This window comes from Miniopterus natalensis, chromosome 21 (assembly GCF_054644295.1).
Source record: "Miniopterus natalensis isolate mMinNat1 chromosome 21, mMinNat1.hap1, whole genome shotgun sequence".
NCBI classification, from domain to species: Eukaryota; Metazoa; Chordata; class Mammalia; order Chiroptera; family Miniopteridae; genus Miniopterus; species Miniopterus natalensis.
In genome coordinates, this window is record NC_142101.1 from 11,436,686 (window position 1) to 11,456,319 (window position 19,634).

The 19,634-nt window shown below is 53.1% G+C and overlaps 1 protein-coding gene across 2 annotated transcripts in view; it reads left to right on the forward strand.

Moving 5' to 3' along the window:
* KIF26B (kinesin family member 26B) overlaps positions 1 to 19,634 on the forward strand; it is a 274,759-nt gene that overhangs the window by 251,440 nt on the left and 3,685 nt on the right. For both annotated transcript variants that reach the window (XM_087828935.1, XM_087828936.1), the window contains 2 exons: positions 13,189 to 13,351; positions 14,299 to 17,701. In XM_087828935.1, the coding sequence (XP_087685061.1) occupies positions 13,189 to 13,351; positions 14,299 to 17,701 (3,566 nt within the window). The remainder of the gene's footprint in view (positions 1 to 13,188; positions 13,352 to 14,298; positions 17,702 to 19,634) is intronic.

Below are 19,634 nucleotides of genomic sequence, written 5' to 3' on the forward strand. Positions count from 1 at the left end.
GGGGAAGGCAAAGGAAAGGAAAGGTCCCTCTCAGATCCTGAGCCGCTTAGCAGGGCTGGGCCTGAAATACCAAACAAGACTGTGACAGCGAGTGGGACCCTCCTTGCTCAGAACCTGTGTCAGGCCCGGGTAGCGGGCTGGAGGGCAGGGCGTGGGGCCCTCATTCAGTGGCTCTCAGGGGAGCCCAAGAGGCTGGATCTCATATTCCCGGCACCACCAGCGGCTGAGCGCAGCCAGTCAGCCTAGTTTGAGAGTCTTTTTTTCCTTTCTCAATTTCTGTCACCTTTTCTCACATCAGAGCCTGAAAGTCCATGGAGACCTTTCAGACCCCCCATTAGTAGGAAAGAGTGCAGGATGCTGTGGCTCTCCTGGGACGTACCCCCCCCTCCAGGCAGCCCTCCTGCCTCGCTGGGTGGGCTCCGGCATAAGGGTGACCATTTCCCACAGCCTCCTGATAAGATGGTGTGTGGCCCTCTCCGCCCTCCTGGCAGTTTCTAGTAGGTTCCTGGAGGCATTCCTGAGGGAACAGGCTTCTGCCAGAAGCGGGAGAGGTCATCGCCCGGTCCGCGTGTGGAAGTTCGGCCGAGTGCAGGGAGGTTAAGGAAGGGATGGGCGGGAGGTGGGAGTGACGCAGGGCTGTCGGGGCGACAGCGAGCTCCCCAGACATCTGCTCACGAGAGAAGCTTCCACGAGGGGCAGATGAGGTCCCATCAGCTGGAATTTGTGACGCTGCTTCCGGCTGGGCCCCCAGAGCAGTATGTGCGGTCCAGGACCCGGGGCTGCTGGAGGGGCGATTGCAAGGGGGACGGAGGAGCTGACACCGAGCTGAGACCAGGGAGACGCGGGTCCCCGTCAGTCCCCCGGGAACCCCAGACACTCAGCCAGGCTTCCTGAGCTTTCCATTTCTCCACCAGCCGAGCAGAAGGACAGTCCCGACCTCTTCTCTCCCTCAGGAACGTGGTAGGGACCTTGAGACAGTGGCCGGGAGTTTAAGAGACTGATTTTGTCACAAGTCCGACAGAGGATACTGAACATATGCAGGAAATCGTGAGAAACACAGAGCGGAATGGCTCTCAGTTCTTCTGCCGGTTCAGTGCATTCCCTCCCCCATTCAGAAATGCGGATTGGGCCTCTTCGACGTGCTCCAGACACGGGATGTAACGGAGAGTAACGGAGAGGATGTCCCCTCGTGGACGATTTACAGTGTCGGGGGGACACAGACACGACCAGGTCTGCTCCCTGGTGATATGTGAGCACCAGGGCTTAACCACCTCGTGGGGAAGATGGGATCAGAAAGAGGGCAGCCAGGGCGCCTGGGCAGAGGTGGTGACGCAGAACCCCCCTCCTCTGGCCTCCCCTCCCTCCCTCCCCCCTCTCTCCCCTCTCTCCCCCCTCTCTCCCCCCCTCCTCCCCCACTCTCTCCCCTCCACTCTCCCCCACTCTCTCTCCCCTCCACTCTCCCCCACTCTCCCCCATTCTCCTTTCCACCCTCCCCCACTCTCCCCCACTCTCCCCCATTCTCTCTTGTGTGTTTCCCAAAGCGTCCCACAGGCCACCCCTTGACGGCCTGAGCCCTTCACAGCTGTACTGTCATTTGCTAGAACGATGCAGGTCTCGCCTGACGCGGATCATGATAAACTACTGAGCCTGGCGGGAGACTCCGAGTCCGTGGCTCATCCTTGTCTTTAATGATAACTACTCATCACATCACATGTCATTTGCTGTGGCCTCCAGAAGGAAACAGCCAAGCGGAGGGCTCTGGGCGAGTTCAGGGCCAGCGCAGGGAGAGCCCCAGATGCCCCTGGGCGCCCTCAGGCTGCGGCTTACTCGGGGATGGTTGTGTTTAGCCACAACGATGCATTCGAAGGGGTGGAGCCTACAAATGAGTTGGGGCTTAATTCATTAAAAAACTGTCTTGAGCATTAACAGAGCTTCAGTCAGAGGATCCAGCCATAAATTCTCACCTGTTTCACAACTGGTTCAGGCTCAATTGAGCATTAGTAGATTTTTCTTTTTTTGGTCCATGCAAATGAGGTGATAATTCATTTCATGTGTAATTGAACAATTTTCAAACAGTTACATTCGTGCAAACAGTTAAGTTGTGCCAAATTGTTTAACGCACCTAGTAATTCTTTAAAGCAGAGCTGAGTTTTATTTTGACATAAGAGAGAACTGAAGAGAGAGGGACGGTTATAGTAAGTGTTTTACTGGTTGAGGAACAGTGGGCTGTAAGGGATTTTCCGACAGTCACTCCTTCGGGGCAACAACCCCCGACACCTGCTATTTTTCGTCTGCTCTTATCACTCTTATCGCTCCCTCTTATCCTGCCGGTGGAATCGGCCAAGATTGTCGGGGGTTCCTAGGTTTGAGTGAGAGGCGGGGGGCTCCGGTTAGAAGCACGCATCCCCGGCCTGCGCCCCGACGTGCCAGTTTCTCCGTGTTACACGCGCCGGTCCCGGGGCACAGGGTCAGCTCCTCTCTCCAAAGCCCTTACCCAGGCCTGTTTCTCCCACGATCGCTGCCACCCCCAAGCGCAAAACCCCACCCGAGGACTCGCTGTCGTTGTCGTTTGTACTGAGAGTGTGTCTGTGTCGTTTTCCGACTGTCTCAGTAGCTTGGACTTTGGTAATTTTCTTTGCAGTAGGTTCGTATTCCATCGTAGGAATTTCTGCTCTTGGCTGGGCCTTCCTCCTGCTTCCTCGGTTGACTTTCCTGGGCTCTATCCCCCAGCTGAAGACGCCGCGTAGCTTAACAGGCTCACTCTCCCGTGTTCTGCAACGTAAGCACTTAACTAACTACCCACAAATACTGCTCGAGTTTTGACAGTGATGATTATTTTCACTGTCCTTGGTTCAAAATATTTACCGTTTTCCATTATAATTACTTCTTTTGATCCATGGATTATTTAGAAATATTTCCTAATTTTCACAGTCGTTTGCTTCCCTTTGAGGCTTGATTTTAAGCTTTGCTAGGGCAAGGACAGAGCATCTAGGGCTAATTTGGCCCTACCATAGAGGGCAAGTCTATTATTAATTATTATTAGCCCCTCTGAGAACTGTCCAATCCCCCACATCTTACCAGGTCTTTTCACTCTGTTTGAACACAAATTATGCCCAGTCCCCGTGGATGCGTTTTCTCTCTCTCCCCCCTTCCCTCCCACCCTCCAGCTCTCTTCTTCCTTCCTTTCTGCAGTTTTCCCTACACTCAGCTCAGCGAGGTGATGGCCTGGCTCTGGGTCGCCTCCCTCGCTGTTCTGTGGCCTGGAACCTTCTCTAGGAGTGAGCCGGGCATGGAGAAGCCTCTGTTAGTGTCCCTTCAAGATTGCCTTTTTCTGCTGCTGTCGCCCGGTATCCAAACCCATTCTTTCTAACATTTTGTTTGGTTTACTAGTTATTTAAGTCTGGAAAGTAAATCTATCGTTCCTGTGTTTCCAACGTGGCCAGGAGCAGAAATTGGTCATTCCCGATCATATTTTTTTGGTTTATTTCTTTGCGCATCTTCCTTCACCTGAACATGTTAGTCTGCTTTTTGTTGTTTACTCTCTGTTCGAACATCTCATTCTGCCATCTGTTTCCGCTGCGTCCTTCTCAAGGTGCCCGTTTCTTTGTGAGTTTATTTTTCCTCGGGGGCATCCGTTCCTCACTGGAATTTCAGTTGCGGGAATTCTTTGAGGCCTGAGGTCGACAGGGTTTATTTTAGTCGTTACACTTCTGCTTGCTGCCTGGGATCACCAGCAGTTGGGGACACTCTGCATTGTGTTCCCAGCCCGAAATGTTCTGGACCACCCGGGCACTGGGAATGAAAGCTACAAGCCGCACGAATTCTCGCGATACTTTCTCTCCTTTTGGCTCAGGGCCCAATTCCCAGTCATGTCTTGTAGACAGGAGGGGGGCAGTTGTTGTAGAGGGTTTTTTCTGTTAAAATTCTCCTGGGGGGGGGGGGGCGCGGCTCTGGGCTTTGTCTTCTGTTATCCACACCCTCCAGGTCTATAAGAAATTAAGCCAAATATTACCTGGTTTGGCAAATGTCTTCAGGGTAAAAGCAAGCTTCAGTGTTCTGCATACTTCTCGAGTTCCAAATTCATTTATTTTTTTTTTTGGCCACAAAATTCCTCACTCTTTTACAAGCTCAGCAATGCATTTAATAAGATTTGTGGAATATCTTATCCGCTTGTGATACTTGGACTTTTTCGGTAACTAGATGACTATATTGCTTTTTGCTGCTTTTCTGTATTTTTCTGTGACACATCTCTTGTCTATTTTAAATTATAACTAAGGGAACCATATAATTTATTATCCAAACCTGGAGAGTGAAAAGGGGTAATTAATATTATTAATTTTCTGAAATATTTTCTGACAAATTCATTTATATTAGTGGACCTATAAAACAGTTCAAAAATAAAATAATTTCTTATCAAAAACATCCACGTGCATCAAAGTAAAAAATTAAAAATTTCTTTGTATTGTTTGTCAGAACATTAAAACAAAGTAAGTAGAATATTCTTGAGACACCTTTGTGTGTTTTAATTGTTTTCACCATATCTATACCTAATATCATGTTAATGGTATTTTTCTTAAGACAATTTTTTCTAGTATTATCTTAGAGCATTTTTTCCTCTCCATTTATCTAACTGCCTACCTATGTATTTATGTATATGTAGGTGCAAAAATGATCTATTTCTCTCAGTAGAATTATCATAGTCTATTTGAAAATAATTAAGTTTATGGGCACCACAGCCAGTATTTTTGTAGGCCACTTGGGCAGATTCTTAACATATGTCTTAAAGTTAAAACTGTCTTTTTATTTTGTTGATGGTTTCCTCCCATGAAAAAACTAAAAAAAAAAGTTAAAAACTGTCGTCTAATGTCACTTTTTAATTTTATATCATTTAAACTGGTTCTTAACGTCCCAAACCCAACTGATGACAGACAGCAGAGAGACCTGCTCACTCCCCCAGTGAAAGTTTTTATTTAACATAAGCTTCATCGCAAAACTTTCGTAGTTGACTTCCTCTAACTCTGTATGTGTACGTTGTGCAGATTTTGACGACAGCTTGTATTTCTCTGGGCGGAACAGAACTGTTTCAGCACAGGTACAACGCGTGTGCGCGACAACCGGTCACAGGTGCGCCTCAGCACAAGTCCCTCCATTTGGTGGGAACGTTAGGTCTTGAAGTGTGAACTCTGTTCTCTGCATATGTCACTAGATGTGACCATGGAAACAGAAAGCGAAGGTCTAAGTCTCCCCGTCTTAGTTTTTAAAGTCTTAATAATACATCATTTTAAAAAAATGAAAACTTCAGGACAAAATACATCAGACAGGCTGCAATATATAGGCAGAAACTGAGACTTTTCGGGGCAAAACAAGCCGGTGGGTAGCTGAATAAAAGCCCTACAGAGCAGGGGGCACGTCTCATTTGTGTTTGTAATTCCAGGGCTCGGAGAGGGCCCACCTTACCCCAGGTTCTTAATATAATACCTGCTTGTTGGGTGAACCGGCCCCGAGTAGCATGTTTTTAGGCCACAGGACTGAGGATGGGCACTTCCCAGCTTTGTCACAAGCCCCCCCCCCCCAGATCCCACCACGTGGGGAGCAGCTTCCCCCAGACTGAACTGCGAGCAGAGGTGGCCCTTGGTGCCTTTTGCGGTATCTTTGCTTCATGCCAGAGGTATTGAGCTTGACTCTGCAAACTGGCTTTGGCAGCCCTTTGAACCCAAACGCCCTGCTGGAACCAAACGTTTCTGCACTAAGACCTTCGGGTCCATGTGGTCTCAACCTAAGGAGAGCCCGGGGTCATCACACGGGCGGTTTACAGACGGACCTGACCTAACTGGCCGGTGCCGACTCACTGAGGGCGTGTTGGTGGCTCTGCCTCTTCCCCTTTGGGGAACATTGTTGTACATGTTCCCGAAGGGGGACCTGACCGTAGCCTCGGCGTGAATGTCTCTCCTTGATCTATCCTTGAACGCTGGGAGCTGGGCACCCCCGAGTGGTGCTCTTAGTTTTTTCCTAAATAGTGAGTGGGTTAGTGGATTGAGCGGGACATGGGAGAGCGCCCACAGCCAGACACTGACCTGCAGGGATTCCGTGCTGACAGCCTGGGCGAGCACAGAGGCAGGGGACGCATGGAGGCCCCCCTCGTTCACGGGTGTGAGTAGCTGTACAGCCAGAGTCCATGGTGCCCGGAGCCATCTTAGGATGTTCTGTGGCTTCCTCCCCCTGGATTGCCCAGCTCCAGTCCAAAGCCACTAAGTCATCTTTACTGTCACCCTTAATATAGGGAGGGGCCTCCCAGACTCAGTCAATGAAGTGAGAAATGGGTCAGAGCCATGGTCGTCGGGTGGGCACCCAAGGGCGCCCATCTCAGTGAATAATGGACTAGGTGGCAAAGGTGCTTCACCATTTCCGGTAACCGAGTCTCGGGAAGGCCATTCGTTAGAAGCAGGGGACACGGTGGAAGGGGACGGCATGAATGGCTCGTCCCAACCTTGACAATCAGAATCCTGTTTGAAGCTCCATGCTGCTGACTTCAAAGAAAAGCCACTGCCCAGGGGGAGAGATGAGCTTGAGATCCCAGGAAGGGACGCATTTAATCATCTGGCCCGTCTTCCCGACAGGGTGATGGTCTGTGTCGCCCGCCGTGCGTCATAAGCCAGCTTATGTCCTCTCGGAAGGTCATCCTGCAGCACAGGGTGCCCACGGGTGCGCAGCCGGCTGAACAGAGAGCTTAGCCCCCCTGCCTTCTGTGTGCACAGGAGCCCAACACGGCCACGCGCGTGCAAATGACAGGCCTGCTCTGCGCGGGGCTCGTATTTGCATTTTCGCTGTTTGTTCTATTTCGCTAGAGCGCGAGCGTGGAATTGGCTAAATTGAACTCTGGAGGCTGGAATAGTCCTGCTTGTGACCCAGTGTCGCCAAGTCCGGACCCCTTGTGTAATGCTCCTCAGCCTCTCGTTAGCCTTTCCCAGGGATGTGGCACAAGGCGACTCACCCGGGCGTCCAGAGCTGGGAAACAAAAGCCCCACAACCCACCCGGTGCCCGCGTTGCTTTGTCATCCGAGAGTTCTGCTTAGAAAGAAGGTGAAAAAAGTAGATGAGACCCTTCCAGATGTTTTCCTGCCTTTTTTCTTGGCGAACACATTTTTTGGGAAAGAACTTGATGTGCGCGTGCAGATTTCAAAGCCCAGATTCTACACAGGTCTAATGTCAACCGCGAGGGATGATCAGAGACCGAGCTGTCGAAAGAGGCACCATCAAAACGCCACATCAAACACGAGCTCCGTGTATGCTTTCCTTTCGCCAGAAACAAACATGAAAACTCACGGAAAAGCATAGCAATGTTCTAAAAATGTAAGTTTATTACTGAGGTGACACAGGAGGGCAGGAGGTGGCGTAGCGGAAAGGCGGCGGGAAAGACTTGAGGGAAGGCACGAGGCAGGAAGATGATTTCGTTATACCAAGAATTCCATGTAGAATCTTCATTTTCTTTCACCTGGAGAATCCTTTCAAAGTCCACAGGGAAGGACGGGGGGTGAGCAGAAGTCAGAGGAGAGGCCCTGGTTACCATGACAACATGACAACTCCCTCTGTGTCCGTCAGCGCCCAGCTCCCTGTCGGGTTCCCACAGAGATCTCTGGCCCTGGAATTAAAACAAGGGTGATGGAAAGCTGAAGAACAGCGACGTTTCCAAATCGCACAGTGAGCTCGCCTTTACTCCGAAGACGTGTAATGGTGATAATACACCGTACCTGAGATGTTTCCTTACCCCTCCCCCAGCAGAGCTGCCATAAACCACTGCAAAGGGCCGGTACCAAGCGACAGGGTGAGAGAGACGCCTAGTGCAAAGCATCGAGGATTAATGATCATTAATTTTGAAAAGGAAGTGAAATTTCAGATCATGTGAAAAATGACAGAGCAGTATTTACATTCTAAACGCTGCTATTGCTCCTAAGGTGGCCCTGCAGGTGGATTAAGTAACGAGCACACATCTGTTACAGACCAGTCTGCATGTTCAGCAAGGGCACAAGATTTTGTTATTAAGTCATTTAAGCCCCTTTATAGCATCTCAATGTAATTAGCATATGCAATTTTAGGCAGTCTGTTGAGTCAGGGGAGACCTATGGACCTATTATTTTCTATTTGTAGCATCTACTCATTTGCCTTCTAAGTTATTGGGGTTTTTTTCTTTAGTTTTTCATCAAAGTGATGACATTCTTAGCTCCTGATTAACGCTAAACTAAAAACAAGTGTAGGATCTTTTCCCTTCTTTCCTAGAACTGTAAGTCATAAACTTTTTCAAAGTTACTGAAAAGAAGGGTCAAAATAAAAATAAAGGTCTAAAAGCACAACTCCCTCCCTCAAGGTTATCTTAGGATCTTGTTGAAAGAGCTGCCTCGAGTCAGCCAGACTGCTGGGCTCCGTTACTTCCCTCCCGCTTCTCATCAGGCACGACCCCAAAGCTCTAGAGTCGCCGTGGTGCCAGTTCTAGATAACCGAGATGGCCCAGAAGAAGTAGCTCCTTTCTATTACTTCAAAAACAACTTTAATATATTTTTATTGATCTTACAAGAGAGGAAAGGAGAGGGAGAGAGAGAGAGAAACATCAGTGGGAGAGTCACTGACCGTCTGCCTCCTACTGGGGATCGAGCGGGCCACCTGGCATGTGCCCTGACTGGGAAGTCAACTGGCGACCTCTTGGTGCACTAGATGACGCCCACCCTTGACCCACACAGGCCACGGCTGCAGCATGTATTTTCTAAGACAGTCTCTACCTCAACCACACTATTATCACACCCAAGAAGTTTTCAATTGGCGCAGAATCATTTAACGTACAGCCCCTAGTAATGTCTCCCCTGTTGTCCCAGTCATCTTGGGCTGGCTTCAGGTGACAGTGGAAAGGATGGCCGCAGACCAACAGGATGTGGATAGGAAGGGGGTAGGGGAGAGGGGGTGTGCCATCTGAGTAGCCCAAAGCTGTGAAGTTCATGACTTTACCCCACCTCCCGTGTGCCGCCTTTTCCTTCCCATTCTTTCTCCCTTGTCCCTCTCCCCTCTCCTCCTGCTGGTCAGTGGGTGGATGCAGGGGCCTGGGACTTGGGGGTTAGGGCTGGGAGATCAGAACTCTTGGAACTGGCTCGATACCAGGCAAGTCTTGCCCAGCACCCCAAGGTCTCTGTTTGAGGCAATCAGTACATCCTGGCAGCTTACAGGTAGAGGCTGAAAACTGGGGTACTTACTGGAATGCAACGCAGCTCCATCTCCTGAGTGAGGAATATGGGTGTTTTCTTGACATATGTGATTGGCATTTTTGAATACTAACAGTGTGTCACTTAAAAAACACACACACACAGTCTTTTCTAAAAAAGAGCAAGCCGGCGTGTATGCCGGGGTGGGCACATGTGCGTGTGTGTGGTTCCTGTGTCTGCTTCCGTTCTTCCTGCCCACAGGAACTTTTCTCTTGTAAATTCTTCTGGAGCTTAATTAGTTTTCTGGATAATTCTTTCAATGAATTATTAAGAACGGATGTAGGCGGAGAGGCCCAGCCTGTGCTTTTCTGTGTTTGTACTGAAGGAGCCCACGCCTGTTGTAAGTGGCCACCTTGGCAGAGATGCGCAGTCGTCTCTTGCAAAAAGCGGGACTTGGAAGGGGGGCTGTCCGTGGTGCTGAAGTTGGGGCCTCACTCTTGATGCCAAGGTGAGGGCTGAATTTGTGCCGACCGTTGCCCTAGGAGCTCTTTAAACCTTTTTATTTCCTCACCAAAGACACTGAGTTAAACCTACAGCCTTCAATACTCTGCCCTGTCTTTCACCTCCGTCCCCAACTTCACTGTCTTTGTTTTGAGTTAAAGGGTCATTACGAGGAGGTAGGAAAAAACCGAAGCTTTATTGCCACGATGCTTCACTCCCGTAAAGATGTGTTTTAGAGTCTACAGGGCCCAGTGAACGAGTGTTGCCGGCAGTTTCTCTGGCTTCCCACAAGGAGAGCTGAAACGCCGGTTGCCCAGCAACACATATTCCCTGGCTCCTTCCCACAGCGTGGACTTAAAAAAAAGTCCTGTGATGACTCATGAATGGGGAACCACGTGGAACGACACAGGGCGAACGGTCTGCTGTAAGAATGCAATATCCGTTCTTCGCTGTCTTTGGTATCTTCCCGAGAACGTACACAGGGTCACATGGACCAGTCAGTGGGTTGCGCCTTCAGCGAAGTGCACCTAATGAACGAGATTTACCATTAGAGACTTCATAGGACAGTCCAGTCTTGTCATTTGTAGGTTTTGTATTGCAAACTTCCCTACGTGCTAAAATTTATTTGTAACCCCAGCTCGATACTCCTGTCATTTCACTGTCATTCGCAGACCTGCCTGATGGGCGTGTTCCCAGCTGAGGGTGAACAAGGCAATGCTCTGCCCTCTCGTTCCCTTTGTCCCTGTAAACAAGTGTCCTTTTTATAGTCGGTGTAGTAGGGCCCCATTTTTTGGCATTTGTGAACTTTGCGATGGTGATTTCACTATGGAAAATGACCCCCAAGTGTAGTCTGTGTCGTGGTCTCGAGCTCCGCAGTGCGAGAAGGCTGGGCACAGCTTACAGGGGACATCTGTGGTCAGCTGTCATCATCTGTGATCCGGTTCAGCTGTTGGCGGATCAACAATGTGGAGCATCCAGAGAAAGGAAGAGGGAATCCACTGATCCGTGCACATCAGGCTGGTCTGGAAGGCGCTCGGGTTACTTCTAAAGTGCATGCTGGCCCCGGCCGGGTGGCTCCGTTGGTTGGAGCACTGTCCTGTACACCAAAAGGTTGTGGTTTCGATTCCCGGTCAGAGTACATACCTAGGTTGTGGATTTGATCCCCGGTCGGGGTGCATGCAGAAGGAGGCCCATCGATGTTTCTCTCTCAAATCGTTGTTTCTCTCTCTCTCTCTCCCTAAAATCAGTAAAAACATATCCTCTGGTGAGGATTAAAAAGTAAATTAACTTAAAAAAATGAAGTGCATGATGAAGCTATGGAAGAGTGGCTGGATATATTTGTAGATTCACAAGATGACGACTGATTAAAAGTGTAGTGGGCAGTGTTGTTGTGAGGCTGATAGCCACAGAGATTTATGGTCATGCTACCCAGGGTCAGGAAAATGGCAAGCCCATCTCAGCTAGTTTTTTATTATAAAGAAACGAGTGCCTATAATTCATTCTTTGTAAGAAATATATATTCAATAAGGTGTCTCGAAACAGAAACACATATGAAACAAGGTTATGTATTGATCAACTGACAAAATGTGACCAGAGGCCCTTGGGAACCTCAGCTGTGCGTTTCCCTGGGAGCAGTCGTGCCATGTTCACTAATTCAGTGTTTGCAAAGACTTAATAGAACGTAGCTACCACGAGTAATAAGAATTGACTGTATGTGATCACAGTATAGCCCTAATGGCTTCTACCTTCCACTTCCCATATGGAAGACAAAGCCCACGGCTCACCCAGGTGCAGTGTCTTCGCTAGAACTGTCTGCCAGGACTGGGACTTGATCTCCCACACTGGCTGTCAGCTCTGGCAGTGTCTGTGACACCCCCTCTGGATACATTTTGAAAGGAGTTAAATGCTTCCAGCCCCCACCTTTCTGTCTCAGTTTGGGCAGCTGTAACAGAATACCACAGATGGGTGGCTTAAACAACAGAAATTTATTTCTCACTTCTGGAGTGTGCGAAGTCCAAGATCAAGGCGCTGGCAGGTTTCTGGTCTGGTGGGGACCCACCTCGTGGTTCACAGATGGCTGACTTCTCACTGTGTTCTCATGTGGTGGAAGGGGTGAGGGGGCTCTCTGGGGCTTCGTTTGTAAGGGCACTAATCTAGTTCATGGGGGCTCCACCCTCATGACCTAATCACCTCCTAAATCACACTGGGGGTAGGATTTCAACATAGGAATTTGGGGATGACATAAACATTCAGCCACTCTCCTTCTACCACTTTTATCACCGATTATTTTGCTTGAAGGAAAACCTTGATATATTTTTAAATTGCCCTGGAACTGGGCCCAGCAACCCCAAACTGACACCCTAATTGGTCCCAGATGGAAAGGAAAAAGGATTGTTCTTCCACCAGTCTTCCCTCCCTGAAGGCTGAGGCAGGTTCCATGGGAAATGTCTCCATTTCTGGGGTCTAATCTCTGCACACGGGCCTGCGTCTCACACGGAGTCTGCTAAGCTGGGCTGTCCCTCTCCAGGGAGCTATGCAGGGGGTGGCTGATGGGGAAATAGGTGGGAGGCCAAACCCCTCTCACCTGACAGGAGCACGACACAGGGATGTGAATGTCGGGCATGGGAGACAGAGGCCCCCTCCACCTGCAGGGCCACAGAGGCTCCAGAGGGGAAATGACTTCGGCAGCAGCTGGTGTTGATGGTGATGGTGATGTAAGCAGAGCCTTTTAGAAGCAAGGCAGGAAAAATGTTGGGACAGTACAGGGATGGGGAAACAGGGGCCACTCCTCCAGGTCAATTTTTAAAGAGCCTAGAAACACAGTCTGTAAACTCCTGGGCCTCACTATCATGGCTCGGGGCCCTGGTTCCCCACAGCACCTGCAAAGTCCCCAGAGGAGGTTTTTCTAGAAAGCTCTGTGTTCTGTTGCTGACTGAGTGCTTGGGCCTATGTCTGTCTCACCACTTATCAGGAATATGAATACCTTTATTACTACTCTGTGCAGATATAAGAGTTAAGGGACAATAGCAATAAAGTGGCTGCAACTCCTCGGCAAAAGGAACTCTGCATGTGTCATAAACACCTAGATCTTCAGTGCAAGTTCATGGCTGGGGAACTGCTTTTTCTGGCAGGGACCGCCTGTGTGCACAAACTCAGAGAAAAGGGCTGTGTGTGCAGCCAGCAGCCGAGCCACTGGCCACGGCCGCCTTCCTCTCGTTTCTGTTCCCAGGCCTCATTATGTGCAAAGTCACCGGCACGCACACAGACACACAGGACCACCCAGCACAGCCAGACAGAGGTGCCAAGGGAGGTGTTTTGCATGAATTCTGTCCTTAGGGTTAGAATCACTTGCTCAGCTAACTGCAAAGAGCCTTGTGCTAGAAAATGATTAGTTTGCCATTAAAAAAAGGGAAAAACCCACTGCCCACAGCAGAGAGCCCTGTAGAGGCCTGGGGTCCACGTGGAGTGTGGCCGCTAAAGCAGCCCCCGCTCTGTCCGGCAGGGACAGCAAGCTCACCATGCTGCTGCGCGAGTCCCTGGGGAACATGAACTGCCGCACCACCATGATCGCGCACATCTCGGCCGCGGCCGGCAGCTACGCGGAAACCCTGTCCACCATCCAGGTCGCCTCGAGGGTCCTGAGGATGAAGAAAAAGAAGACGAAGGTAAGGTGCTGGGGGGGTGCAGTGACGGGCCTTTGGGGGAGCCGAGTCAGAAAGAGCCAAAGTGGTGGCATTTCCAATCCCAGTGGCAGAGGCGCAGGGGCTCAGCGTCCACCCGGAGCAGGAAACCTTCAGGCTGATGCAGAAGAGTCACTTCTGGTCCCTGCAGTGGGTGCTGTTCCGGGGCACCCGGCCTGGACCCCTAATGGGGGTGCGGGTCCACTGTGCATGGCTCACATGGATTGCTGCTTGGGGTGGAGCAGTGGGAGTGACAGAAGTTCTCACAGTCTCTCCCACGTGCCCCAGTCCAACGCGGACCAAGACCATGTCCATGTCCTGTGTCCTTCAGCTGGTTGACCCTCAAGAGGACTGTTAATTCATTGCTCACAGTGCCCCACTCCCCCTGCGTTTCCAGGCTGCTGGGCTCTGCCCTGTTACCTCAGTGGTTTCTGGTTGATGCTAAGACTCTGCTAGAAACCATTGGGCTCATTTCCGAGGTAGATGACATGACAAGAATGTGTGAGAAAGTAATCGTGACTGGTCACTCTGATCCAGGGCCAGCTGCTGATGTGGGGGGCTTTTTCCTCTCCTTGTTGTAACTTTCTTTTTTAACTAGTCAAAAATAAGTCTTTCCAACCAGTGTTCCATGGTACAAGGTGCCACAGATGGCTTGGGTGGGCCACTTTGGGGACTCCTCCGCTCTTAGCTCAGCCAGGGCCTGGGCTGGTCACCTCCTTTCATCAGCAGTCTGTGTGTCCCCATGGGCCATGTAAGGGTTACCCTCTGCCTACGAGGCCATGATGTGGAAAGCTGGGCACAGCAGCCTGGCACAGCCCAGATAACCGCCCATATGCAGGGCAGCCAACCAGCAGCCTGGAGAGCCTGTATCCAGCCAGCAGGGTGGCTCCCTGGAAGGCTGCCCAGGTTGACTGTTTCCCTCTCACCCACAGTACACGTCGAGCTCCTCGGGGGGAGAGAGCTCCTGTGAAGAAGGCAGGATGCGCAGGCCCACCCAGCTGAGACCCTTCCACACCAGGGCTGCCGTGGACCCTGACTTCCCAATCCCTCACCTGTCCAGTGACCCCGACTACTCCTCCAGCAGCGAGCAGTCCTGCGACACTGTCATCTACATCGGGCCCAACGGCACAGCACTCTCCGACAAGGAGCTCACTGACAACGAGGGCCCCCCGGACTTCGTCCCCATCGTCCCGGCCCTGCAGAAGCCCAGGGGCGACAGCCGGGCCCCGGAGGCTGGAGAGGCCGCGGCCAGCAAGCCAGAGAGGGACTGCTTGAAGTGCAACACGTTCGCCGAGCTGCAGGAGCGGCTGGATTGTATTGACGGCAGCGAAGAGCCCAGTCAGTTTCCTTTTGAAGAGCTGCCTGCCCAGTTTGGGGCAGAGCAGGCAAGCAAGTGTCCCCTGTTAGGCCAGGCGGCTGGGACCAGCCTGCTCTGTGAGTCTGACAAGGAAGAAAATGGGTCAGATGGCCAGCTGACCGGTGACGGAGAGGGTGCTGACAGCCCGGCCTCCAGGATGCCGCGAAATCATTCACCTGTCCCTGCCACCGCCCTCACCAACAGCCCCAGCCCTGCCTCGCCCAGGAGCATCCCTGGCAGCAGCAGCCAGCATGGCTCCTCCCAGCTCGTGCAGAGCCCCAGCCTCCAGAGCAGCCGAGAAAGCCTGAACTCCTGCGGGTTTGTGGAAGGCAAGCCCCGGCCCCTGGGCTCCCCTCGGTTGGGCATTGCCAGCCTGTCCAAGACCTCAGAGTACAAGCCGGCCAGCTCCCCTTCGCAGAGATGCAAAGTCTACACCCAGAAGGGCATCCTGCCTTCTCTGGCGCCGCTGCCCCCCTTGAGCAAGGACTCCGGCATGGTTTCCAGTGAGTCCCTGCTGCAGCCTGAGGTGCGGACCCCCCCGGTTGGAATGAGCCCCCAGGTTCTGAAGAAGTCCATGTCTGCTGGGAGCGAAGGGTTCCCCGACAGCCCCGCTGATGACGAGCGTCAGGCGGCAGCATCTCCAGAGTCCAGGAAGGAGATCGTGAGCACCACGATGGTGACGGTGCAGCAGCCGCTGGAGCTGAACGGCGAGGACGAGCTGGTGTTCACGCTGGTGGAGGAGCTGACCATCAGCGGGGTCCTGGACAGCGGCCGCCCCACCAGCATCATCAGCTTCAACAGCGACTGCTCTGTGCAGGCCCTGGCCTCGGGCTCGCGGCCCGTCAGCATCATCGGCAGCATCAGTGAGGACCTGGAGGGCTACTCCAGCGTGGCTCCTGTCTCTGAGGTCAGCATCACGCAGTTCCTGCCCCTCCCGAAGCTGAGCCTGGACGAGAAGGGCCGGGAGGCCGGGAGCAGGCGGTCCTCCATTAGCTCCTGGCTGAGCGAGATGAGCACCGGCAGCGATGGCGAGCAGTCCTGCCACAGCTTCATCGCCCAGACCTGCTTTGGGCATGGGGAAGCAATGGCGGACCCCCCGGCCTCAGAGTTTGCTGGCAGCCTCCAGAACCCTGCCGTGGTGTGCCGAGAGAAGCCCAAGGCGGGCCCCGACAACCTGCTCATCTTGTCTGAAACGGGGGGAGACTCTTTCAGCAAAGCCACGCCCATCAAAGGCTGTAAGATATCCACCCTAGGCAAGGCCATGGTCACCATCTCCAACACGGCAAACCTGGGCAGCTGTGAAGGGTACATCCCCATGAAGACCAACATTACGGTCTACCCCTGCATCGCCATGAGCCCCCGGAACGTCCAGGAGCCTGAGGCGCCCCCCACCACCGCCCCCAAAGCAGCCCAGTCCCAGGAGGGCAAGGAAACCAGTGCAAAGAGGGAGATGACATTTGAGGACCCATGGCTGAAACGGGAGGAGGAGGTGGAGAAAGAGAATGCTTGTCCCAGTGAAGGACAGAGGTCAGAGGCTGCTGCAGGCCCTGCAAAACCTGAGGCCAGAGCAGAGCGAGGACAGGACAGGAAGGCCAGCCCCGGCGACAGGCTGAGCAGCAGCAGCGGTGAGGTGTCTGCCTCCCCCGGGACTGACAACTGCAAGAGGGTCGTGGATGGCTGCGAGATGGCCCTGCCCAGTGGGGCTGCCCAGAGCCCTGTGCATCCCAACAAGAGCCTGAAGTCCAGCAGCCTTCCCAGGGCTTTCCAGAAAGCCAGCCGGCAGGAGGAGCTGGACGGCCCCCTCTACCACAGCACCCCTGAGGCCAGTGGCATCGGCACCACTTTGGGTAGCCCGTCCTCCAAGGCAACCCTGGAGAGGAAGGTGGCATCCCCCAAGCACTGCGTCCTGGCTCGGCCCAAAGGCACCCCCCCACTGCCCCCTGTCCGAAAGTCCAGCTTGGACCAGAAGAACCGGGCCAGCCCCCAGCACAGCGCCTGTAGCAGCAGCACCAGCAGCCCCTTGAACCAGCCTGTGCCCTTCTTGGCCAGCTTCCCTGATGAGCCCAGCGGCAAGGTGAAGGATGCCAGCAGCAGCAGCAAGCTCTTCAGTGCCAAGCTGGAGCAGCTGGCCAGCAGGACCAACTCTCTGGGCAGGACAACCATCAGCCACTACGAATGCCTCTCGCTGGAGCGGGCGGAGAGCCTGTCCTCCATGAGCTCCCGGCTGCACGCAGGCAAGGACAGCACCATGCCCCGTGCCGGGAGGAGCCTGGGCCGCAGTGCCGGGGCCTCACCCACCAACCCGGGCCCCCCGCAGTCGGCTGGTGCCTCGCCCAAGGCCAGCCAGTCCAAGATCTCGGCCGTGAGCAAGTTGCTCCTGGCCAGTCCCAAAGCACGCAGCCTGTCCACCTCCACCACCAAGACGCTCAGCTTCTCCACCAAGTCCCTGCCGCAGTCTGTGGGCCAGAGCTCCAACCCGGCCCCAAGCGGGAAGCACATGTCCTGGTCTACGCAGTCACTGAGCCGGAGCCGGGGCTCGGGCCTGGCCGCCAAGCTGCCCCTGCGCGCAGTGAACGGGCGCATCTCTGAGCTACTCCAGGGCAGCGTGGGGCCCCGGGCCTCACAGCCGCGGGCTGCCCCCGAGGAGGACCGCACGGGGGTCCCCGAGGACAAGCCGGCAGCTGCACCCCTGCTGCCGTCGCCTTACAGCAAGGTCACCCCGCCCAGGAAGCCGCATCGCTGCAGCAGTGGCCACGGCAGCGACAACAGCAGCGTGCTGAGCGGGGAGCTGCCGCCGGCCATGGGCAAGACGGCTCTGTTCTACCACAGCGGGGGCAGCAGCGGCTACGAGAGCATGATGCGCGACAGCGAGGCCACCGGCAGCGCGTCCTCTGCCCAGGACTCCATGAGCGAGAACAGCAGCTCCGTGGGCGGGAGGTGCCGGAGCCTCAAGACCCCAAAGAAACGCTCCAATTCAGGTAGGCTCCTGGACGCGGGTGCATGGGGGGACAAAGGGCCCAAACCCTTTGGGCCATGAGGGGCGTCCAGGCCAGCGGCACTGACGACCTGGGCTTTCCTTTCCCCGCAGCCTGTCAACCTGCAGGCCTCAGCGGTGGACACAGCCTGGAGGGTGTCACTGTAAAAACTGGCCTGCTGTTTGGGCTTCAATAGGCCTTAGGTTGAGAATGGCCTGGGTCATCAGCCTGGTGAAAGGCAGGACACACCTCACACTCACCAGCTGTGGGGACATAGCTGCCTGTCCCTCCGTGGCTCCCGTCGCCTCATGGACCAGGACTATGGCTGCCTAGAGGCTCCCTAGGGAGCAGGTCAGAGTAACTGCCTCACGACCTAGCGCCTGCAGGAGCAGAAATGGGGACCGCTGGCCCCCAAGACCCTGGCAGCAGCTCTCTGGAACTGGGTTGAGTCACTCTGACTCAGTGAAAGTGCAATGGGGGAGGCCCTTTCTCCCCCACCCCCCGCACCACCACCAGTCTTGGGCACAAAGTCCAGCTTGTGTGGCGTTTGCATGTCGCCGTGCTTTCACACGCTATAATTCAGTGGCTTGAATCTACCAATTCGTTTCATTCTTTCAATGTCTTTTATTCATTTTCAAGACTTGCATTTTTTGGTGTGGCTGTTGTGCAGGAGACAAGAGGAGGAAAACTGAGTAAAGTAACTGCCTGAGAGTGGGCAGTGGGCTCCGCACGTGTCCTTGCTCTGGTGCCCTCCGAGGGTCTCGTTAGGTTAGGCTATTTAAGGAAAAGGGTGTGAAATAAATGGCCAGGCGTAGTGCCAGAGGTGGGCACTGGACCTCGTGAGTGGCTGCCGTAGATCCAGGCTCCGTAATGGGTGTGGCAGCAGAGATATGCTCCTTTCAGCTTAGGTGACCTTGTCTTGCGTATTTGTCATTATTATTAAGAGAAATGCTGGCTGTCAGGCATGATCAGTGTAAATCAAAAGCAGCTTCTTTAAGAGAAGCTATAAAACTCTTCGAAGGAAATTCCTGGCTAGAGGGCTGGATTTTACCATTTCTGGGGATGTGTGGAACTGCCGCGGAGGCAGGCAGGTACCTTTTCTTAGAAACGGCTTTTGAATCTGGAGAATTGTCCTGTTTTGGTTCCTTAGTACCAATGGGCTAGGAAGATAAAACCTTGAGTCTGAGCGCTCTGTATGCATGTAACAGCAGGAACAGCAGACAGCGCTGCAGGTCACCGTTCCTGGAGATGCGTGTTGGGGAGAGTGCATGGAATTGGGCTTGTTCTTTTGGCCATGGTATGGAGCACTGAGAAGATGGAACCAGAGAGCAGGAGGCTGGGGGTCTTATGCTGCGTGACCTCGAGGGTGTAACTTTCCTCATGCAAAAACTAAAGTGAGGGGTCGGTAGACAACTGCCATGGTCTCTCTCATGTCCACATCCCATGAGATGATTCAAATAATATAATGTTGGTGGTAGCATGACTTCCTTTTCTGTTGTTTAACAGTGACTAGACCTCTTCGCTTTTTCAGAGCTTGGCGATATGGAAGTTGCAGTGTGGTGAGGAAAGACAGGCCACTGGAGAGAAGGGACAGAAGTGTGGAACAGAGAACCAAGATGCACTGCCGAGTGGCAGTGAGAGGTGGAAGTGGAGGGAGGGTCTGAAGTGAGCTCTGTCCTGAGGATAGTTGGGGAGGGCACTGTCGGGAGCACAAGCTTGGGGAGCAAAAGCCTGGCCTGTGGGCCACACGGGGGTGTTCTTAATGGCTGTAATGACAGAGTAGAATGTAAACCCACATCAGGTTATACCTTAAACATGTAGCAGCTATAAGCATTATTGTAGTCATGTGCTGCTTAGCCATGGGGATATATTCTGAGAAATATGTTAGGTGATTCTGTCATGAGAACACACAGTGCACTTACGCTGGATGGAACAG